A 23,751-nucleotide genomic window follows, 5' to 3' on the forward strand; every position below is an offset into this window, starting at 1 on the left:
GAGGACGCAGGAAATGTAGTTAAACAGATGAGAATTTGCAATGTGCAAGGGGGAGAAAATAGTATGCAAATGCAGGACACGGAGAGAGAGTTCGGGCCGCGCGCCAGCGAGCGAGTACGGCAGTTCCACAACGCCTGATGTTGCCAAGCTTCACGAGCTAATGACGAAGCCCGTCTTTGAGTTCACGTAGAGTTCACAGGGGCACAGAATTCGTATACGTGGAAATTGGAAGTGAAAGGCGGACATGTGGCCTCGCAGGGAATTAAGTCTCGGGGTGTGTGTGTGGGGAGGAGGGGTATTTTACAGCGCCTACGAGGCGCCTGTTCTAACTTGTTCATGCCGTCCGTATTCTTCAGCACACCCTCCTTTTGCCCTCGTCCATTAGCCCACGTCAAGCTTGTCTCTAGCTCTACTGTTGTGTTCGCTGTCTAACGGCTGCTTTTTGCACCGTCGGTCGCAGAAAACCATTTGACCGTTGGGCGGAGCGGTACAATTCTGTAATACACGGCGCTAGTTTGCAATGGCAGGCTATTCAAAAGTGTGTCAAGTGTTCCCTTTTTATTCTGTAGTTTTCTTCTTTGACGTTTCGTGAAATAACAAACCGAACTACAAAAAAAAACAGTACATGGGGGGTGTAAATCGTTTTGAACCCTTTGGTGCAGCATCATTTTTAACACTGGTCTGCCCGTATAGGCAAACTTGTTGGGACCGTTTAGTGTCCTTTTTATGGGGAAAAGCCATTATGAATGGCATATTGGCATGTATTGTCACGTTCGCGCGATATTTGCAGGTAAAGAAAATAGGCCCCAATGCAAAATGAATCCTTTAATATAGGCATCAAAAGAAGCCTGGAGCATGCTAAATATTCTTTTGAAGGTAGGTTGTGCTTTTTATGATCACATAGACGGACACAAGAAAACTACGTACAATTTCACGAGTAGACGGCGCCATCTTCTCGTGAAAGCGGACGTTTTTCTTGTGCCCGTCTCTGTGATCGTAACAAGAGCAATTTTCCTTCAAAAGCTTACACCAATTAGCCCGACATAAAGCTGTGCAAAATATTACATGTCCTGATCACACACTCAGAGTGTACTTTCTGTATTTAGTGAGTCACCTGTTTGCATCATTATTGTCTGCCAGACATGTTGTCACTTGGGCATTACTCCAGCGTGCAGACCAGTGTTGCACAAGTAGACATGCTTCAGCGCTCTTCCTGTCACCCTCATCTTTTGCGCAGTCTTTCAACTAGCCAGCAACCAAGTCTTCATCTTCCCTCTCGTTATATTTTGTATGTACTGTATTTCAGAGCCATAAACACATCAGCTTGTCTACATTAATTAAGGAGGAGGTGCTCGAGCAAGGAACAAGGTTCGGGTGGAGGCCGATCGCGGAACCAGAGGACTCTGAAGCTGGTGAGCTAACCAGGACTGGAGATGGGCCTGCGGATTCTGTGTACCAGAGGTTCCAGACGAGCGAGTTGGCTTGCAGACAACCGGGCTCGGTTCTACACCTGGCCACGGTTGGTGGCCACGGCCCAGGATGGATCACCACACCTGCCACGCAGGGCGTGGTGCTGCCTGTGCTGCTTTGTCCGAGCAGTACATGCATTCGGGGGCCAATGCTCTGCTGCAACCTGGACCAACGATGACCCGCGGCACACATCGCTGAATGGGGCTTCTCGTGTTGGTGAGAGCATTTCCGTTTTTCTCTTCGCTTGAACTGGATTTCGGGGGCTGCACGTTGACCCTTGTGTCCTTGTTTGGTGCTAAGTTTCCCTTTCACCGTTCGCCATTGTAACTCATTCTGTTCCCTTTCTCCCGAGTTCCGTGTGAACGTGTCACACTCCTGCAAGGCCAAGAGAATCTTCGCATCAACAATTAATTTTTCCCGAAAGGTTAGAGTGTCAAGCACCATACACTTGGCTGTTTGGCATGGAAAGACTCAGCATTTGAAACATGTCATAACAGCAGGTAAAATCTTGCAGGGCTACAGATTTTCATCGACATGGCTGTGTGAGGTTATGCGGGTTTGTAGTAGGTTTCAGGGGATATAAAATTTGCTTGTGCCTGCTTTGGACTGGCCCTTGAGACTTCGAATTGCTTGTGAGGTTGACGTCTGTGTAAAATTGTCATTTGTTGCAACTGCTCCTGCCCTTACTTTTTGCCTTCACCTTTGGCTCTATCAGGTATGGCTGCTCTTAATCCTCAAGTCCTGTGGATGTCCATGCTCACGGCGTACTTTGCCTTTTTGGAGGTTTGTATTACACTTGTCTCTATCTAAGTTCTTTCAGTTCAGCTCGTAACCACCATTTGCTCTCCTAGAGATCGCATAAATATTGTTGATTTCAAATTAATTCCAAATAACGGTTAGCTACTGTTATTGCACGAAGGCATCTTTGGATGTTAAAATGCTGTGAAAATTGTTAAAAATTGAACCTTGGTGTCACTTCTTTTTTATTCCCAAAGAGGTTGTGTCAGTTTTGTGCTTTTTCTTTACGCACCAAAGGCTTCACATAAAAAAACCAAAGCTTCATAATACTAATGGGTCATTCCACGCGAAACGTTCTGGCCCAAAAATTGGCCACCGCCAATTCCGTTGAGAAAAGCAGGTGAAGGAATCCTGAAATACTATGAATACGTCGAAACCTTCATACAACAGCTGTAGAAACCTTAACCAGGATTTGAATATTCAGACAGATTTGATCAGTGGACAAAGCTTCCTCAAGGCAATATTACACTAAAATAATGCCGAGCACGGCAAACACTAGTTCGGAAAAGTTTTTTTTTCCACCCTCCGGTTTTGTGAGCAATGTAACCAACATAAATGAAAACATGCAAACCAGTTATTCTCGATAGCACAAAGGCAAAGGAGACTGGGGTAGGGTAAAATAGGGGACAGAAGAAAAGGAGGGCTGGTCAGCCTTAAGAGCAGAAATTGACAAAGGGAGCAATAGAAGAATGGAAACTTGAAGGGAACAGTGCAACAACGCCTTCCCGGAGGGCTCAAATTGGTGCAAGGGGCCAAATATGGCCTACCGTCGAAACAAAATCTAAGTAAAATTATCAGGCTAGATAGAAGTTCCAGACGGAGTTCACTATGTGCGGTGCGGCTTCTGTCTTCACTTGCGGCAACTTTTGCTATGTATATTGCACATCTGATATGTTTAATCATTTTTGTGGGCCACAACACAGGAAGAAGCAGTTTTCCTCCCTTCATTGACCAGGGCAGTAGTCTGATGTGAAGTGAAGTTTAGAAGCGAACACATGCCCAGAAAATGCTAGGAAAACACCTAAGAGGACGTGGTGGAGAAGCGCCACTCTAATGTAGCAGGGCCGGCAGAAGACTCTTGTCTGTCGACATTTTTTAGTGCTAGCCCATATTGCGTCTCTCATGCCAAAGCCTCAGTGAGAAATTTGAGAATATTCTGTGTTGCTTGCGTATTTCTGACTAATGTATTTCGGGCTTGGAAGGGAGCCGAGTAAGTACTGAAAAGCTAGTTCTTTCAAACTAAACAAAGCTGTATTCAGTCTTTATGGACCCTTTACTGCATGTGTTATTGCTTGCTTGCTGCAGAAACAGTGCTGACGTTGTCATCTGTGTGTTTACAGCAATTCCGCGTTTTTCACAAACTTGTAATCCAGTTCCACTTCTAATACTGCTAAATGAAAGTAGTGCGGAAGTAGAGACCCTGATAATAAAGCAATTGTTAATACACCGTGAAAATATGAGGAACGTAGCAATTACCACATTGCATTTGTTAAGCTGGAGCCCTGTGGATATTTTTCCTTATGGCCTCCTCTATACTCTTTTGTTGGTCCCCCATATCTTATTAAATTCCATGTCAGTGATATGTATTTTTTTTTATCATTAGATGCAAGAGGGGTGGATACACTGTCCTGCGGCCTGTTTCGAAGTGGTGTCGAAGCCTTCAGAGAAGCACTGGTAAGTACAGCAGTAATTACTTTTAATGAAATCACTTCGCAGGAGCTTTGGAAAAACTGAGTGTTGCTTCTTTGTGTGGTTTTAGAATTTTTAGAAAAACGGTTGTGTCAGCGAAATTGCTTAAATTTCTTGGAATCGTTCCCAGTCTTCAAAAATCATCTATCGATTTCTCTATAATCTCGCTCCGAATAATCTTCCAAAAAAAAATCCCGAAGAAGCAGACAAAAAAGGCATATTGTGAGCTACTAGCTACCAACCTTCAAAACAACTACCTGGTCTGATAACCACGCCACCACTGTGACACCGTGACACACCTCCTAAATTTCCCATACGGACCCTGGCATCAATGAATACCTTCATGTGTGGGTGGGTTTTGTATTTTTAAGCTATTTTGGCAGTGATAACGCTCGTTTCTCACGAAATGGTCTTCCAGATCGGCCTAGTCGTGCTAATACTACAAGCAATTAGGTTAAAGCTCCCATATTCAACTCATAAAAAGCTCTCACACAGTTGCAATTTCAACAACTTCAGCCAACGTAGTCATGAATAAAATGAGCCACTAGAAAAACAGTTGTCTTTAGTAACAGTTTTCTAAGAAAAATAGCTTGGTTGAATTTGTCTCATGACAGCTGATTAAAGCTAGAGTTTAAAGGTAATTCTTTTTCTGTGAACGAAGCGATGCTTCCTACTACTAAAACCTGTCCCGAACATCAAAACGCTCGAGACGGCCCGAAAATCCAGAAGCTGCCGTATGCATTGCGATGCTCGCTAAGTACACTACTTCTGGCATTGACGCTGATATCTGCTAAAAATAGACTTCGGAATATGGCACGCAGACAGGGCGGTAACTTTCTTTTTATCGCAGAAAGTCTACCAATTTTTGGGGTCTAACAAAACATTTTTGTGTAAACATATTGATTAGGCACATTCTGCATCAGCTCTAAATGCAGATTATTCGATGCCCTTTCCAACAAGAGCAGATTCGCAAATTAACAAAATCAGTTTTTGGCCAAATGTTGCAAATATGGATAAGTTGTGTATATCAGTTCGCAAATAGTTTAAAAAGTTTGGAGTATAATTTTTGCCAAACATAAAAAACACATCTTGGAAAAAAGTTTAGTTGCCCAGTACAATTTGTCAGATATGAAAAACATGTTACCATGTGTGGTGCCCTCGTTCTGCAGTGAAGCCCTACCTCTGTTTCAAAATATGCAATTTCGGATAGTTTACTGAAAAAAATCGGGTGGTTTGGCATTATTAGAGGCACTATTTGTCCCCACATGATGTAGAAACATCTTGTCAATGGTTGACATCGCATTAATGGTAAGGTAAATATTCGGGATAGGACAAAAACTGCTTGGGGCTGAAAACAAAACTCGTTCACTGTCAGTTTACTATCATGCACCTGTTGAAGCTTTCACTTGCTGGTTGTTATAATCTTCTGGCTCACTTTTCTAACCCTGCTATCAGGAATGAGGTGCGATGCACTGGAGCAGTGCCCAGCTAGCTATCCCCGAGTAACTGTTGCGTGACAAATGAAAAAGGCGTTCAGCTCTATGAGCCTCCTGCATTGCACCTCCACCTAACATTTTAGAAAACAAACAATACCAAACTTGTGGCAGACTGTCAGAATATGTAGTTCTACTGAGGAGCAACTCTAGACCTCCGAAAATATCCTCGTACAGAATCCAAACTGAAGCCAATTTTAAGCTCTCTCTCCTTGCCTTAACTGATGTCCGATGACTTGAGGTTATCAATTGACTTTCAACTGGAACTCTTATTGCACAAGTAAGGCATGGGTGAAGTGAAATCACAAACGGCATGCTTTTTTTGAGGAAAGGTAGTGGGCAACGAAGGCGTTAAGGCAAATCGGGTTGAAGTTCTCTGTCTAGTAGTGCCAAATATAAATTGTGCAATGCAGAAATGAAACAAATGACAGGAAAAGGGCTGAAAATGCTAAGTGCACTTGTCAGACATGCGGAGACATCCACGAATACTTTGACTGAAAAAAAGCTACCCGTCCTCTAAACCAAAGCTCACTAGTGCATACCTGGTGTCATTTTCTGGTAGTTCTCACCTTTAAACGCAGTCGGATTGCAAAGCTGACGACATCATTTGATACTTGACTTCTGTGAGCCATTTGATCAAAAAATCTAATGGTAATGCAGCGTAACCACAAGTGACATCCTTTTTTGTATAGCGCAGCAGCCATGGCACCTATCGAAACAACACATGCTGCTCAACCCTCAAAAACACCGTCAGAAATTTCAGTGTAGCCAGAGCAGGAAAATTAGAACTGATTCTAAAACTGCAGTGCCTAGACTAACCAGTGGGATGCGTTAGTTGCAAGAGAAATGACAACATGGATATCAGGAATATACAGCATTGATGATCGGTGATCGGTGCTTTATATTGCCGATTTTGTGATGTTGTAGTTGTTTCTCATGTACCACGGTGGTTAGTCTAGACACTACACGTTTAGGCAACCTTGAGATTTTCGGCAGTTTTTTGCAAGGTGAGGTGTGTATGTTTCTCAGAAGGGAGCGTTGCTGCTGCGCTTGATAAAAAAGCATGCGACTCGTGGTCATGCTGCATTACCATGGAATTTTCTTGACCAAAAGTCTTCCAGCAAGCCAAATACCAAATCATTTTGCCAGTTTTGCAATCCGATGGCAGTGACAGATGATAATTACCTGGAAATGACACCAGCTTTCCACTACTGAGCTTTGGTTCAAAGAAAGGGTCGTTTTATTTTGTGAAAGCTTATTTCTGAAGGTTCCCCGCATGTGTATCAAGTGGACCTGGCATTTTGAGCCACTTTCCAGCAGTTTTCATTCTGATTGATTGATTGTAGGGTTTAACGCGCCGACGCAACGCAGGCGATGAGGCGCGCCGTAGTGGAGGGCTCCGGATTAATTTTGACCACCTTGGGGATCTTTAACGTGCGCCGAAATCTCGTACACACGGGCGTTTTTGCTTTTCGCCTCCATCAGAAAAGCGGCCGCCGCGGCCGGGAATCGAGCAGTTTTCATTCTGTTTGTGTGTTGCAAACCTAATATTTCGTGCTACTACGCAGTTACCCAACTTCAAGCCGATTGGCCATAGCACCCCCGTCGCCCTCGACTATTCCTCGAAAAAAGAACGCCTTTTGTGATATCGCTTCACTCATGCCCTACTTTTGCGATAACAGCTCCAGCTGAAACTCAAAAAATAACACCAAGTCATCGGATATCAGCTCAGACAAGTAGAGATTTCCAATCAGCCTTGAACACTGCCAGCTGTTCACTGGCCAGTTTTGTTAGTACGAGGCTATTTTTGGAGGTCTAGTGTTGCTTCTTACTGCGACTGTCTATTCTGGCAGTCTCCAAAAGGTTTGATATGGTGCCTTTTTGAAAATGTTAGGCAGCACTCTTTTCGCCGTGCGAAAGCTTGCTGGGCACAATTCTAGTGCATCGCAAGTTATTCCTGCAAGCAGGGCTACCATAGCGAGTCAGAAGACGACAATAAACTGCAAGTGGAAGTTCTGGTAGATAACTGATGACCAGAATGTCAACAAAAATGCACCACTGAGATTGGTTTTAAATTCCAAGTGGATTTTTTGGCATCTCTTGCTTGCCGTGAATCTGGTGCTTGCTGTAGTCCTTAATAAGATGTTTTTACATCACGTGGGGACTAAGTTGGACCCCTAATAATATCAAACCATTTCAGAGAATCATCCAAAATTGTGTATTTTGGAATGAATGTTCGGCTTCACCACGAGACGCGGGCACCATGCGTGCAAGCACCACGTGGGCACCACGGGGACAAATTAATTTTTACTAGTGAATTTTTTCTTGGACAGGATTTTTTAATGTAAACCTTCAAAAGCGTATTCTAAATTTTTTCCACTATTGGTGGTTTGTTATACGCAACTTTTTTTTTTCATTTTTCTTTACGGTGACAAAATTTTGATTTGGGTTTTTTTTTTTGCGATCATTATTTATGCAAACATTACACAACTGGTGCTAGCAAGGGGCGTTGAATCATCCGTATTTTTGCCACTGCACTATGTGCCTAACCAACACATTTAGCAAAAAGAAATGTTTTCTTAGAGCCCTAAAAACTGATCAATTTTCTGCGGTAACAAAAGAGTTGAAATCAACGCTGGTGTCAGCTTTACTGCATGACTCTGAATTTGTGCAGAGAAGCCCCTCTAGTGCATGAGAAGTTCGAGAACAAAAAATTGGGCATCCAAAGTCAATAAATTGGGATAGGGAAACTAATTATTGTGGCATGTCCCATCAAGGCTGTAGTGTCAGCTTTACTGCATCGCTCACAACTCGTGCAGAAAAGCCCATCCAGGGAATTAGAAACTTTGGAACAAGTTTTGTGCCAAATTTAATTATATGAGAAGTTAAAAAATCAGGGTACAGAAACTAAACGCGTTGACAATAATTCAAATAGACAAGTGGTTTAAAATTTTTTCTTGTGGCCACTAAAAACATGAAGAAACCGAGGCACGTAACAAGGCAGTGGTGCCCTTTGTACTGACAACTTAGGTTTCTTTTCCATCAGTAATAAGTCTGATCTAGATAACTACAACTGTAAGCATTATTTAGTGCTTCATGCTTTCACTTAAGCTAAAAACTGTTGAAGGAAAAAACGAAACGGGGTGCAGACATTGCATGCAGAGTAGAAAATATAGTCAGCGTATTGAATAACTTTAAAAAAGCGTCAAAGTTAATCAGTGAAGCGTAGATAGAAGGTTCAGGCAAATTGCTATCAAGCCTAAAAGCAAAAGAAAAGCGCAACAAGCAGCACACCCAGCGGTTTTTGCCCAGGGAATGGGGGGAATCTATGATGTGTCGTTCCCATCTGGAAAGTATCCAATTTGTCCCTTGGCGTTTTGCATGTACCCACTCATTGCGAATCGTGCAAGTACAAGCCTTTCTTGGGCCAAGTTTGACTTCTGCAAAGAAGCTAAAGCACTGATTTGGGAGCTTTTAGATGTTTATTATATAAACAACAGGAGCACAGTGAACCTGTATTGCAATGAGCTTGAATATTTAGAAACTTCACTATGATTCCTTTGTTACCATTGTGCGGCCCACTATTAAAGGGTGTCATTTTAGATGATGCACTCAATAAACTTAGTTGCAAGCAAGTGCTTGTCCTATCATCTTCTTTGTCATGTGCTATGGACTCGACTTTTTAAGAACTATGTACCAACTTGCCTCATGCTTTTTACTAACAGTTTGAGTGAGACTTTCTACCCCTCCAGTGTTTTGCAGTGTGGAGCATGCCCTTTGTGCAGCAGGTGTCTCAGTTCACTTACTGCTTTGTTACTCGTGCTGCCTTTAAGCTTTACATAGATATTTTCATACCATCAAAAGGGGGGAGTAGCAGCCTTTTGCACTCATAAATTCTTAGTCTCCCTCCCTGGAGCTTTCAGATCCTCTTTATGGATGCAATAATTTTTGAAGCCTTTGCATTTCTGGGGTGTCCATATGTGACTTCATACATTATACATATGTTCCCTCATACAAAACATTTCATAACAAAAGCCAAATGGTGAAGCAAGGAAATGTAATGGCAAGAGGTGTGCTCCTCGCCCTCTCTTTTGTCAGGCACTGGGCAGTTAGCCTGTTGTTGATGATTTTACTGTGCTGGCTACAATTTCATTTTGCTTTTGTCTTATCGTTTAATTTCTTTTCATTGATATTTCTGGCAGGACCGAGACAAGGCCTGGTCCGAGACGCCAGGACCCGAGGACACCTTGCAACGCTTGTGCACGGCTTGTGAAGATTTCTGGATTGACTTCATGGACTTGTGTAAGAAGTCTGCCTTAGAAAAACAGCAACAAGGAAAGAAGCCTTTAAAAATTATTGCAATTTATTTCCACACCAGTTTAACCTTGCACCAGCAGGTATGCAAAGCTGGTTAACACAAAACTTGTTTTTGTGATTTAATATCATGCCTGTTAGTCTAGCAAACCTGCGTTGTGACAAGCCATAGCAAGCAGTAAAACATGCTTAGTGTATCTGTATTTTTAGGCTATTTGCTGGTTATTTTGTGGTTTAAAACAGCTGTGATACCCTAAGCTGGCTTTTCATTCAAATGTGTATCACTTTCGTCTTTAATAAAATAATTTTCAAATACTTTTGGTTTGCTTTGCTATACTTGTATAAAACTGCTCATGAAGCTGCATGCATGTGGGCTAAAATTGCACTTGCGCGTATACTGCAATGATTCCACCAGCAGTATTACTGACCATCTCTGGGAAGGTCACCCATACACTTCCACGACTCTGTCGCCATAAGCATCACGGGACTCTTTAAAAGGGGGCGTCCTCACAACTCTTGTTACAGGGTCGCGATGATCATCAGGCAGGGGTCCCGTGACTCTCTTTTTTCTTTCGTGGCAGTCAGTGCTGACTCTAAGGAGGTAGTCACCCATATTCTACTGTGACTACTGCGACGGGGTCCGTGTGACCCCCTTTCAATAAGAGTAGCGTGACTCTGCGAAAGGGGTCGATGAAGAGTCAAATCTGTGGCAAGTAAATACCCCCCAAAGAGGGTCACAGGGACTCCTTTTTTTCTTAGTGTGTACGACTTGTTTCGGCCTGCAGTAGCAGCAGAAGTGGTACCCACCCGCTCTGCACACTCTTCCCCATCGCATATTTTGTTCGCTTCACCACCGGCAGTTTTCCAGTAGTGTCAGCCCTCGGGGCCCCACGTCCAGAGCGTCAAGCGGAAATTCAGTGGCCAAACTTTAGAATGACGTCATCGCAGACACTCACCGACCACAGCCTCCCTCGTCTGCTACTATGACAAAATAAGAACGCACAGGTGATCCGCAGAGTACCGTGGCTGTAACCCCCTACTCCTCGATCAACACCGGCACCATTTACGCCCACTGGGAACCGCGCCCTGACACTGCTCCACGACGTGTGGAGCAGTGTCAAGCTCAATGCCAAGCTGCGGGGCAGGCACACTGCGCCTGTGACGAGGCGGACATTGTCGCAGCCGCCGACTGCAATCACGAATTTTCGGTTCCTGTTTTTGGGAAGCCACGCCAACACCGTGACTTCGCCAAGCCCTCCTCCGCAGCAACGTTATGGACGCAACTACCATTCCTTCACGTGAAATGCCCGGGAAAGATGTACCATATGTGCTAGAAAACGTGTCAAGCGAAAGTATACGCCCCAAAACTTCCTTCACACGAAGCTCAGGCGGCCGCACTGTGTCAGCACATGGAAGAGACCATTCGTCCTCATAACCTTGCCCGCCCCCTTTCACCTACTCGTTCGCTACAGGATGCTACGCCTATTGCTCCTCGCCATTGAAGCTGCAAGCGAAAACAAACAGCTTCGTCAAATCGTATCCAGCTTCGGCAAAATCAGCTTCGCTAAAGCAGCTTCCCCAAAAATCACATTCAGTAAATTCGATGTACAGCACTTGAAAATAAGTAATACACCCATTGGGGGAGTGGTCTGGCGATTGCTGCTTTTCTCTTTCAGGGTTACTCGAACAGGGTCTCCGCTACGCATTCGTATGTTAAACAACACTGAACCGAGTGCTATACAAATGCTCGAACCTGTCAACTCGCGTCATTGGAAAAAAAAACAAAGATTTACTTACTGCGAGTCGAACATGTTTTTCCGCCCTGATGAAGGTGTGCAATTCGCCTCGGTGGCTAGATGGTATTCTCTGCTCTGGCTGCCGCTCTGGTGGATTTTTGGCGTGGCACCACGAGTATTATGAGTCCTCAGACACAGTCGGCAGTGCAGGCAAGTCCTTACTTAGTTCACAATCGGCGGTCACGACCCGGAAAACTCCCCCTAGTTTGAGCCATACCGCGTCACCATCCCCATCTTCCCACAGTCAACAATACGGCACTTCCCGATCGTCGCCGTACAAAAATGGCGGACGGCTTGTTTCATCAGGGTTGCCAGATCATGAAACACTTATTTATAAGGTTCATTGCAACGAAACCTCTAATACCTCCCACCTTTATCTAAGAAAAGTTAATAATCCGCGCCGAGTTCTGCGGTGTGATTGTATCTTTTAAGGGCTTTTTTTGTTCTCTGACACAATAGAGACTGTGGGTAATTCGGTCATTCCAGGATATGTTACTGAGTTTTCACGGAATCTGCTATCTCAGACTGGCAAGCAAGACAAAGGGAACATCTATTTTCGTTTGTGTAACGAAAGGAAGCGTTGAAGATGTAAGAAACGTGCGTATTTTGAACATCACAGCCATTATGTGTTTTCACATTTGGGTTATAGGATGGGATTTATAGGGTCGAAATGGCAGCAGGCAAAATTCAAATATTTGAAGAGTTGTATGTACGTTAATGTGGTTATCTGGGCTGTCTAGTTATTTTTGATATTCTAACCGTGTATCTGGTCCAGTACTGTACTGGATGTAACATATGTAGCATTAAAAAATATACACTATATATTCCAGTTTTCACTCGAAGGCGCATGTATGTCTATATAAGTGAAGATGTGCTGCTGCTGGCGACAGCCTGCGCATCCTAGGCCTAGCTGGTACCCGGATATTTTGAGGGTCCGCTCCATGTAAATATAAATGTTTCGGCTTAGTTATGTGAGAATATCCTAAATGTCCCTGATTATCTGTTCCTTTCGCGGTTGTTGCTTGGGCACACGCTTCTGATTTGGCGGATTTAACCAATACCTTCTGGTTTCACGACTTTAGCATTGTTTTAATGTATTGTGTGATGGCGGCTGCGATTGGCATGAACACAACAGTGTTACAACCGTATCTGTGACTTCCACGTGAGTGCATTGCTTAGTTAGTGGGAATCGAGATATCAGCCAGTCTCGAAACGTATCCACACAAAATGAAGGCAGTGACTGTATGCTGTGGTGCATTTTTGGGGCTTATCGTCGGTGTTCATATAATTAAGGTATAGAAAACCACGAGTTGTCTTTCCGTACGCTGATGTATCAAACGCATCTGTTTTCTTTGCCCAAACAATAGAGAAATAAAAAAGAGAGATGGCGGAGTAATTTAGGTGGAATAGTGCAATGCTAAAAATTGAGACGTTATTGTGGCCATAAATTCTTTCTGTTGTTACTTTTTTGCTACTCTTTGGTTCCTGAGATTTGAATTAATTAAGGGGCGCGGAAAATTAAGGAGCACAACAGACAGTGCGTTACACACTGTGTGCCTTTCGTGCTATTTAACGAGACACCCACAGCCTCTCTGTGTTTTAAAGGAAACATGTACTAATCTCCTCGAGCTGTTTCCCCGTCAAGTGAGATTCAACCTTCACTAGTCCGCAGCTGTGCCGCATCATTGCCAATGCCACACGTGACGCGCGTCATCAATATCTGCTGACAGCCGCGTTCTTAGCAGCTGTGGTCAGGCGCATGCACTCTAAGCAGCTCGTGCACTCCTACCCACGTGGCGCACCGTGTACATGCCAGCTTCGCCCTGTATGTGAGTGAGGGTCGGGACAGCGTCTCTGAGAGTAGCGCTGGAGCTGGTGCTTTTAGCTTTCTTCGGTAAAGCATACTCTACACGGCAGACGAGCAGGCCCGTGGAGGAGGACGGCTAAGTGACGTCCACCAAACGTCGCTTTGTGCACCCGTAAGGTGGCACAACCAAACCTGCGGAGCGAATACAAGGCGACAGCAAGGAAGAAGCAAGGTGGCTCACTGCCGCCCTGTTTACCCCAAACGCCAAGGCGCGCCTCACTCTTTTCTCCAGACAGACCGGGGAGGGGAATAACTTTATTTCTTCAACAATCAGTTGACTTGTTGGAAGAGTGATGGGCTTCTTCTTGACTTAGCGAGGTGGTCAGAAGGCCTCCTTCATGGCGGCTTCCAAAGCGCAGTTCACGACCTCATTTTGGGTCTCAAGCTTAGAGCTGGTCAAAGCCGTAACTCATTCTATTTGGTTAAAGAGATGCCATTCGGTTTTGTAGGATGTGGAACAGGTGGGCCTTTTGTGCCTCAAACATTGTGCATTTCGGGGTGTACACACGTAGGTACATGACTGCAAATATATAGGATTGGAGTTGCTTCCGTATATTTTGGTGGATTTTTGTTAGCGCATAATGGGGGAAAAAATATATAAGTAACCATGCTCTCCTTAGAACCTCGCGGGAATAATTTGTTCACCGCCCGGTTGAAGAGTTGGTGGGCAAAACTGTGGGTCGCATTGTTTCGGTAATGGGACGAGAGTGCAGGAATCCCGAAAATCTGTATCTGGCGGTGTTCTAACTCGCTTATTAACAGAATTTAAGATGCTTTTTCGAGAATTATGTTCTTTGCAAAATTACGCCCAGCCATTTCGAAGACGCTGAAGATCAATTTTGCTTAGGTACGTGTGATTGCAATGGAGATGGCGGCCTCTTGGGCTTCTTCCTGCTGGCTGCCATCAACCGTGGTCGCGGCGATGTGCTTGAGTTTGTTACCGGCGGATGCAACTGCGAAAGGCATCCTGCCCTTTGCATTTGGCTGCATGTAGGTACACTACCTGCTCGCGGTGTTTAAACAATTTTTGAGTGCTTTGGCTCTAGCGTTTCCCCTTGTCTTGTGATAGAAAGAGTGTAAATTTTAAGGAATGAAGTTAATAGTGAGGTGCTTCAATAAATCTCTGGGCACATAGTTCATCCTTGTTTGTGATCCTTAATAGGACATATTAGGATCACTTAAGATGTGCTGTCCTGTTGCGGTCTTATTCATTCAAAATGAGTGATTCTATGTGAATCTATTGACTCTTCGAGGGTATTGTGGATGCCCATATTTTGGAGTTTGTTAAGTGCAAAACTTCTTTGAACGATTGTCTAAATAAAGAATTTACTTTCTCCTTCTTCGCCATGTGTAAACTGAAGTACGGAAGGGAGCAGACAAAGCGACTCAATACAAGTGCCTGAACTAGCCTCGTTAGATCTGTTTCTTTCACCTCTTGTGATTTCTCGCTATGCAGTGAATTAGACAGTATGCACGCAAAGTTGTCAGTTTACTGAGCATGGTGGCGTGTCGCCACTGCTCTGTAAGTACATTCGTAGTTTCCTTTGTGTTTTCACTTGTACAAATGTGTTATGCGGGTGGATTTCTATTAAAACTGGTTTATCCTTGGATTGTTTACAAGGCATGTAACGCATTACCAGGAGCTCAGAGGTTTTAGGAAAGCCAAATAAGGCTGTTCGACGACTATGTCAGCTCCGGTTCGCAAGGTGGCCTCTATTTCTCAGTCGCTACCCTTCATTGCACACAGTGTAATATCTTCAGCTTAACAGGTACTGGGACAAAATAGGTATTTTTGCTAGCAGCTTCGTCAAGGGTATATGTGGGTTATTAAATGACGATGGAAAGAGCCCTGAACCCCGGGGCGTGTCCTTCCTGCCTAGGGTAAAAGGATAGGACTTGAGAGGCCCAAAATTAACGTGGGCTGTTCTGTTGGACATGGAAGCATTGATATAGTTTTGGTTTCGCTCCCCGACCTGGGTAGTTTTGCAATGCTGCTGTTATCGCCTGATGTTCTATATTATCAAATACTTTGTTGAAATCTAATGCGAGGATTGCATGGGTGTGGTTAATACGTAATGAATCTACCGCCCCTTTGATACTCTGAGCCTGTTATCTTTTGTCGGTAGCTGTGCTCTGAAACCGATCATGGTGTGTGCAAAGAGATGGTGTTTCTTCGTGTGTGTTTGAATCGTGTTAAATATACCATGCTCGAAAAGGTTCCCTAAACATGACGTGTGGCGATAGGTGACAGATTTTCAATGTCCAGACTTTTACCTGGCTTGGTAATAAAGGTGACTTTGGCATGTCTCCAAGCAGGCGGGAGTTCTTCGTTTTTTCCAGCATTGGTTGAAAATCTTAGTGATTGTTGCAATGAAGCTATAATATAGGGGTCTTAATTTTTTATTTCATATTCTGTCTGCTCCAGGGGTACAGGAGGTGTGGCGTGTGTGCATTACCTCCATATCTTCCATTCTCGTGATCTATGTGATCACGATCCAACTTTGGATTTGACGAACCCATGTACTCTGGAAGTACTCTAAGACAAGACGTATTTAAGTACTTGTCTTTGAGCGACCGTGGGAGTTCCGTATCTTCCGGCGGATGACTGCGGATGATTCGCTCAAGGTTGTTACTGTGTACCGACTCGCAGTTTTCCGGATCTAGTAGAAACTTAAAGAGGGTGTATGTATTTATGAGATGTTGGTTGCTGTTCATCTGATCACAGGTTTGCCCCAATTGCTGCTGTACTAATTTCTGGCATACGCTTTTATGTCTTTAACAGACGTACGAGTTTGATTTGAGGGTCTTCAAAAAAATATGGCATAAACAAGAACACAATTCTCTATAGAACGTTCGCGCCAGCATCAATATTCCAAGCGGTGCCAGCACCTGTCAATTGCTCAATCGTCGACCACACGCTGTTAAAAAAGCTGCCCTCGCACCTGTTTCAACCTAAATCAACGATAAGGCAGGGTTTAAACAAGTTACATTCCCCCAGAGGCCAGCCGCGGTAGTCCTAAGACATACGGCGGCATTTTCTTACCTGGTCTATCCGTGTGCTATTCCCTCCGCGGAACAGAGCCTACAAATGGGCACATGACTGAGCTCCGTGACCATAAAGGCGGTTTTTCTCAGTCGCGTTAAACCCGCTTCAGAGGCGTCCCAACATCCCGTGGACATCCCCTGGCGAGCCGTTCGGCCAGAAAACCGGCGGGAGTGGACCAGTACCGTACACAAATGCAGGGCTTCGGCAAATAGCATAATAATTTTAGTATATTGAAATGTTAACCAAGACGAATCCAAGCTCTTTTGGATGTGGTGGGTTAGCTCAGCTAAGCCGAAGTCATTTCTTTCTCCTTATCTTGCCTGAGTCCTCTAAAAGCCTTCGCAGTATGCGCAAATAGGAAAGCACGTATTGCTTCTTTATATACCTCAAGGCCCCCAAGGCGATCACATAAGTTGGGTCCGTACAGTAATAAATGAAGACCGCAAATATTTCTTAACAACGAAAACATGCACTGGTTACAAATTTGGTCAACAAAAATATACATCAAAGAACACAACAGCTAGCAAATAAGCACGTCGAAGCCGCTGCACTTCTTAATGTACAGCAGTAACCAAAAGGCGATGGCTAAGATTGCGCATAAATTGAAAGAATGCAAACGACACCGTGTGTAAAGCATATTGCTGTGTATGTCAGGCCGAGAAATCCACTCGTTTATTGAGAAAACACGTCTTCACATATTGATTTTACGATTTCCGAGTTTATTTCATCGCGATGGCAATAGTTGCAAGTAAGTTGATATTTTCACCACGAACTTTGTTGTCCAGCAGAGAATGTTTGTACTCCTGAATTGCAGCCCATATACCACTTATTTCTAAGTACCTTTGGGCAAAGTCGGCTCGTGTGCGCCATTAAATTCAAAAACAGTGGTCAATGAACAGTCATTACGGACTAATGGAAGAATAAAAATCTACAACTGCGGTTTTCCTCACTCACCATGACCAACTAATTAATATGAACGCTTCTAAAACCTAACGCAGACGTACCCAGCCCTCACACGCTTTTTCCGCTTGTTCGCGGGATGCAGAAAGGCCAGAAATACAGACCGAAGCACAGAAGTACACAGAAGGAAAAGCCCTGGAATAGGCATCAAAAGACCAGAAAACACAATTCCAGCTTGAGACCGAATTAGGCCATGAGAGAGCAAAGAAATTGGAGTTGTATGAGAAAAGGGACAACAGGCAAGAGATACAAAAAAGCGGTAGGGCAAGATTTTTGTGAGGAAGGAGGTAATGGGCAGTATGAACAAGGAAAGCAGAGTGAGCAAGAAAAATACGTTGATGGGATTACGTATGTGAAATATTGACTCTCAGAGCATGAAATCAGCGGGCAAAGGAAGCGGTGAAAAGTATTTGGGCGCCAAGATATGCATGACGTTACTTCGCATAATAAAAAGAATCACGCTTAATATGGCATAATTACGAAAAAACTCCACTCTTGGAAGGAGGGGGACCACCAAAGCTGTTGGGTGTAATTTGCGGATAATTTTCATACACACTGTTACCGAATAGTTTTCCTAAAGCAATGGCTAAAGACGTTTTCTGAAGCTACACTAACACCGAAGCTGGCCTCGTATTGACCGCACCTGTAATTTTGAAACGGTTATTCCTATACTGTGCACTAAGTGGCGGGAGTGAACAAACCTCCGCGTGAAGGTGGAGCAGACCTTTTCAAGAATTTGTATGCACTTTTATTATATCTTTCATAACACAATAGTTACGGCTTCTTCGCGTAATTTTTTTGCTGCATAGGTACGCGTGCATTACTTTCCAACGAAATGTGGAAAGCCCAGCTTGCACCCATGTTCATAAAGGCGGCGTCACCTCTACACACAAATGGATTGATCTGAAGACATTGCTCCAGGCGCAATATTACCCGTCTTTCATATATTTCGGCCACAATTGCAAATCAGGCTCGAAGACTCAGGGAAAACCGAACCTGGTTCTCACAAATACCTTTACATTGCCTTTTCTTAATTTTACATTTCTCGCTAGAGAAAGGCGATTGAAAAGCGAAGCTTTTTTTAAAACGCAGGAAAATCAAAACCAGTCATCCACCCTTCCAAACTCCGAAATCTAAGTTGCAATTGTTCGAAGCCAACGTACAATTCAACTGAGCCAATGTACAAAGGCAACGCCTGCGCTACGAACCCAAATGAAGCGCTGTGCCTACTGAATGCGATAATTTCGCAATCGCATATATACCGGTTTTCTTAAAGTTACGGACCCAGATTCGATTACGACCACTGAACGCGTTTTAACGTCGCATAGGTTTTTGTTTCAGCTCGGGCCAGTGGCATATGCAAAAAAATACCCAGAAAAAAGACAGACTAGGCGCCCCTCGCGAATCGAGAGCGCCCGAAAGCAGCCCGTGTCAACAAACAGCGGACGTGATGCGCAATTTTGCGGAGTTATCCTCGTAGCAGGACTCAACTCAACCAGGGTCGAGCTTCCAGCAGCGTCCAGACCTATCCTCGCAGTTGCCTCAACTCGACTCGGGGAACGCGTGGCATACAAGATGATCCGCTTGCACAAGAAGCGAGATAGTGGTGCGTAAACAGAGCCAAGCCTCCAGTTCATGTCGACGCGTCAAGCACACACAGAGCATCGTTATGCGGCGGTGATCAGACCTTTTCGTCGGCCGCGAACCATGGGTCTGGTAGCACAGAGGGGTATGTGATACCCGGCGAAGAAGAGCAGTGTGACGCGTCGTGTCGCCTTTAGAGAACTAATAAAATGACTACCACGAACCCCGATTACGCACCGAAGCTGTCGCCGCCCCTAACTAAGCATAAAGAGCAGATCCCCAGTAGCACGCTTGTCACCCCCCCCCCCCAAAGTGGAAGCGGATCCCTGGGTGAAGATGGGTTGGCCATACATCCGCTCTTTCTCCACCATTACGCCAGTTCTGCAATCTACGCCATGTTTTAGGGCACGCTGTCCCATCATCTATGCACGCGCTCCTTGTCTCCTCACCACTTACCCTTACAACCCTTGGCCTATAATTTAGCCTATCCACTTCGCCAGAAGTAGTTTCCTATTAACGATCGGAACGGCCTGAGTACGGGCCTAAACAAATGTGCTGTTGAAAATATTGTTACGGGAGTAACGTGAAGCGGCAGCGGTACGTGACTGTCCGGTTTTAACGCCTACCGCGAAGCAGTTGTTTGGGAGCGCAGCCTGGGTCGGCATTCTCATGACCACTTTGCAATGATGTAAATAGATCACAAAACACTTTCAGCCACGGTTCCCGTAATAACGCCAACCGCCACGTAGCACACGTCGACCACTGGGACCCATGGCATGACCATTCCTAATCCCCGTTCACCCTACCAATGATCTGCTGAGACCAGCCGAACAGGCCAGCCCCGAACCGGCCAGAAGCCTGCGATGCTTCCAAGTCATTTCTCCATCGACTACACAATGATTTCAGAGAATCCTTCATCGCATAGGTGGGCTTTCCTGGCCGGTACTCACGAAGGCCAAAATCCTCACTTCAAGGATGGTAGCCTTGGCCAGGACCCCTGATTACACAGTGTGCTGCCAAGTCGCAATCACGCCTCCTCTGTACCTTTACTTTCAGCTCGATTGGGAGAGTCCGCCCTGTCCAGGGGGGGGAATGTTATGAGAGGACGATGAAGCACGCAGTGCCATTTGTCCTCCGGTGCTAGCCTTTACAACGGAGTTGTGTGTGGGTACTGCCTGCACAGGCTCGGGCATACCCGCGTTTCAAAAATATAAGTAAATCGTCCATCTGCTTCAACCGCAGCTGAGGCCATTTGTCCAGCCGCTACGTAACCATATGAAGGCTGTAGAACATCACGTTTATCCGTTGATCAATTTGTTCTATACTGCTAGCCGGTATTTTCATGGAGGAGAGACCTGCTCTACCGTGAGGGTCGGACGATACCACGACAGCCAATTGTGTTGCCCAGCCATGCAACAGCTCCCAATGCAAACCAACGTTTCTCAGGGCGATACCATAATTATCACGGAAAAAAACAGCTATCGTTACTCAAAAAAGTTTGGTAAACACTTACGCCTCTCCCGGCAGACTTGGTAAGCCATCACAGCCTTTTCAGCTGCGCTTTTTGGTTCTGTTATTTTCGGGTACAAATTTAAAAATGCTGCAAAGAAGCAGAATATGGTTTTTTTTTTAGTGAGCAGTGGGCCCACTGTGAACATTACGTCATTTCAAAAATGAGCCGAAGTTCTCATTGTGGGGAAATGGAAAAGTGGCTCACAGAGCTTCCTGTTAGTGTCGCGCAATGGCATAGAAGCCGTACATGAGAATTTATGCTGAGAATAGAATACGGCCGTATGGAGTTCCTAGCGAAAGTGTACCCAGAAAAGAAATAAACACTGAATCCAAGTTTTAGAGACATTTCTTTTCTGTAACACCTGTGACGAAAATTCCAAACTCTAGATACTCCTATAGCGTGCGTACATTCAGTCGCTTTCTATGTACATTACTATTTTCGCCTGCGGCTAGCCGACAATACAACTGCATACCCGCCGCCAATATATTCCGCAAAGCACGCCTCCCATCTCAGTTTGTATGCCTGTATGCGACAAAAGGCGAATATTTGTTCAAAAATTTACAAGTTTTGTTTACAATCGTGTTTTATCGCTACTTGTTTCTGCGTTGTAGAAAAGTGCAATTTAGTACAGCATTTAATGTCATTGCGTACGCTTAGCGCCAAATTCCTCTTTTGCGCAACGTAAACAGCGCGATATCAGTTTTAGTCAGGTGTCTCATCAGGGTTTCGCAGCGACACGCAAACGCTTACGGCGGCTTCTCTTGAATAAAATACAAAATGGCTCACGATTCGTCCGGTCTTCCAGCGGTTTGCCGGACTGCCTGGACGGTTTACGATTATCCAACCTAGTGCATTCAAACGCTCTCGTTACTATACAATCCAAACATCCGTAAACTGATATCAATACTCTCTTACCTGAATATGCTCTATAAAGAACGTGTTTCGGAGCTCTTTTGTCGAATCGCACACAACGCTTTGAACCAAATACGTTTTGTTCAACTTGCGTTTCGAACAACCCCAATATAACGATATGCATTGCATGTCTGAGCCACGATTAACAGGCGATGGGTTGCTTTCGGCCCGTCTTAAATTGGGCACTCAGATATATCAGTTTTCAGGTTCCAACAGTAAATAACTTAACAGTCGCGCGCAATCCTAGACCTTGGCTTCAGCACCCACTGTACATACCCGATGAAAGATCGAGCCGTACGTAGCTACAGATAATCCCGAGCAAGATAATCCTGAACATGGTAGGCGCAGTCCACCCGTAGAAGCACACCCTCTCATTTCATCTTAAAGTTAACGCGTCCACAACAAAGAAGTAGCTTCAACCTCTGGCCAGGCTCTAAAGCGTCTTTCGGGCATTCAGCCATGTCACGGCGATACAGCGCTGCGCAAGGGAATCAATGAATGAAACCCGTTTATTCAGCATTATTTTGTCCGAAGTCACTGCGGTGGAAAGGAAGACGGTGTTATAGCAGACGGAAAGGGTAGGGCTGCCTCCGTTTTATTTAGGGACGATTTGGAGGAAGCTAAGTGGGGGTCGCTTGAATCTTGAGGCTGTTGCAGAGCCAATCACCAGCCGGTGGAACCGCGGGGTGTTAAAGGAACAAAAAGAGTGCTCGCCAAACCTCGGTGGCTTGATTCGGAGGATTTGGATCTGTATAGGCTCATGTCCGGAGAGAATGAGGCCAGGGTCCCCGTTTTGCGGTGCGCACGTCACGAAGCCTACGTTGGATGTAGAGGGGGTACACCCAAAACAGGTGGTTGCCATCAGCACGACAGTTGCACGTGGAGCAGACGCCAGTTGTGGGTGGTGGTGTGTCAACCTTGTGAAAAAGGTTCAACGCAAAAAGAGTAAGGAGTGTGCCTGGCTGAATTGTCCGAAGGAGGACAGACTCACGCCGTGTGAATACTTTCGATGGAAGCGCCGGTATCGCGTGTGGATTGACGATTGCGGTGAGGTTCAGAAGGTTTTTGAGGCAAACGCTTGTCTGCCATGGTAGCTGCTAAGCTCACATGCGGTAGCTAGGAGAGGACAAGAAGTATCGGAGGCTCCGGCTAGCGTTGTGTAAAGATTAGTGCCCTGCGAAGTAATTAAAAACTCAGGATCAAAGAACTTTGTTAATCAGAGGGAAACAGCAGTTCATACAAGAGCACAATTGCATAACGTCATCGCGCTACGTTCGGCCTTGCAGTAAACACAGAGGTTGATTGATTGAATGTGCGGCTTAACGCACCGACCTTAACACCCCGAGGGCTCGGTGTCAATTTCGACCACCTGAGGATCCGTTATGTGCGCCAAAATCTCCAAAATATGGCGGTGTTGCTTTTTGCCCTTACAAGAAAACTGACCACCGAGGCGGGAATCAAAGCGGCGTATTCGTGCTCAGCAGCCCAACTGGTTAGCCACTGAACCACCGTGGCGGGTTAAACAAAGAGATACGCAAGTCGGCTACCGTGCGCATGCTGTTTTTCTCAATTTGCGTCCGCTCTTCTTATGTCCCCCAAACACGCCAGCCGCATAGCGTAAACCGATTACGCAGTGTGAACGACGCAAATATGTAGATGATGGTAACGGTTAGGGTACAACCTAACACTAACTTTTAGCGTAACTGTTAGCGTACGTGCGATATTGGACTGGATCACCATTACCATGTTCTTGAACTTTGATTGGCAGAAAGGCTTGCACCGGATGATTAGGTATATAAACGATGTGCTCTATTAGGGAGTACTGAATGCTATGTTGTACTATTCGGTGTCTGTCAGTGTGTATTTCAATGTTCAGGCGTCTTCCCGAGCAGAGAAACTAATGTACAAAGACTATGTTTTTTGCTGAAACACCTAACCCAGAAATAAGGGTGAATAGTTGTGTGGACACCCTTAAGCCATGTGGTAATTTCTCTACGAAACCACACCATCAGTTTTAGCACCAGCCCTGTTCGACACCCAGTGCCCCAACAATTGTTTTCTTAAGATTCTGTACCAGAAACCCCGACGATGGTTCAATTCTTAGTGAATAGGGCCCAACACCGAACGTAAGCCCAAAAATGTTCCCCTGAATAACGATAATCATTGGATAACCCACGACATCGAGGGAAACTACGACGCACCGTTAATTGATCCTACTTTAACCCCGTTTTGTCCTGTTGCGGGTCAGTTTTATTAACTATATTGCCTTTTCGTTCGTCATTTTCTCATTATTTCTTTACCACATGGCC

General features: G+C 44.9%; 1 protein-coding gene across 1 annotated transcript; it reads left to right on the forward strand.

Annotated features, from left to right (window-relative positions):
- Positions 1–241: 241 nt before the first annotated feature.
- Positions 242–4,278, forward strand: LOC144164369 (uncharacterized). Its single transcript, XM_077694879.1, has 3 exons — positions 242–1,686; positions 2,186–2,253; positions 3,872–4,278. The coding sequence occupies exons 1-3, from the start codon at positions 1,434–1,436 to the stop codon at positions 3,944–3,946; spliced, it is 396 nt and encodes a 131-aa protein (XP_077551005.1). The 5' UTR covers positions 242–1,433; the 3' UTR covers positions 3,947–4,278.
- Positions 4,279–23,751: the final 19,473 nt, after the last annotated feature.

Source organism: Haemaphysalis longicornis, unplaced genomic scaffold, assembly GCF_048455015.1.
Source record: "Haemaphysalis longicornis isolate Haplotype H1 unplaced genomic scaffold, Haemaphysalis longicornis Haplotype H1 scaffold_13, whole genome shotgun sequence".
NCBI classification, from domain to species: domain Eukaryota; kingdom Metazoa; phylum Arthropoda; class Arachnida; order Ixodida; family Ixodidae; genus Haemaphysalis; species Haemaphysalis longicornis.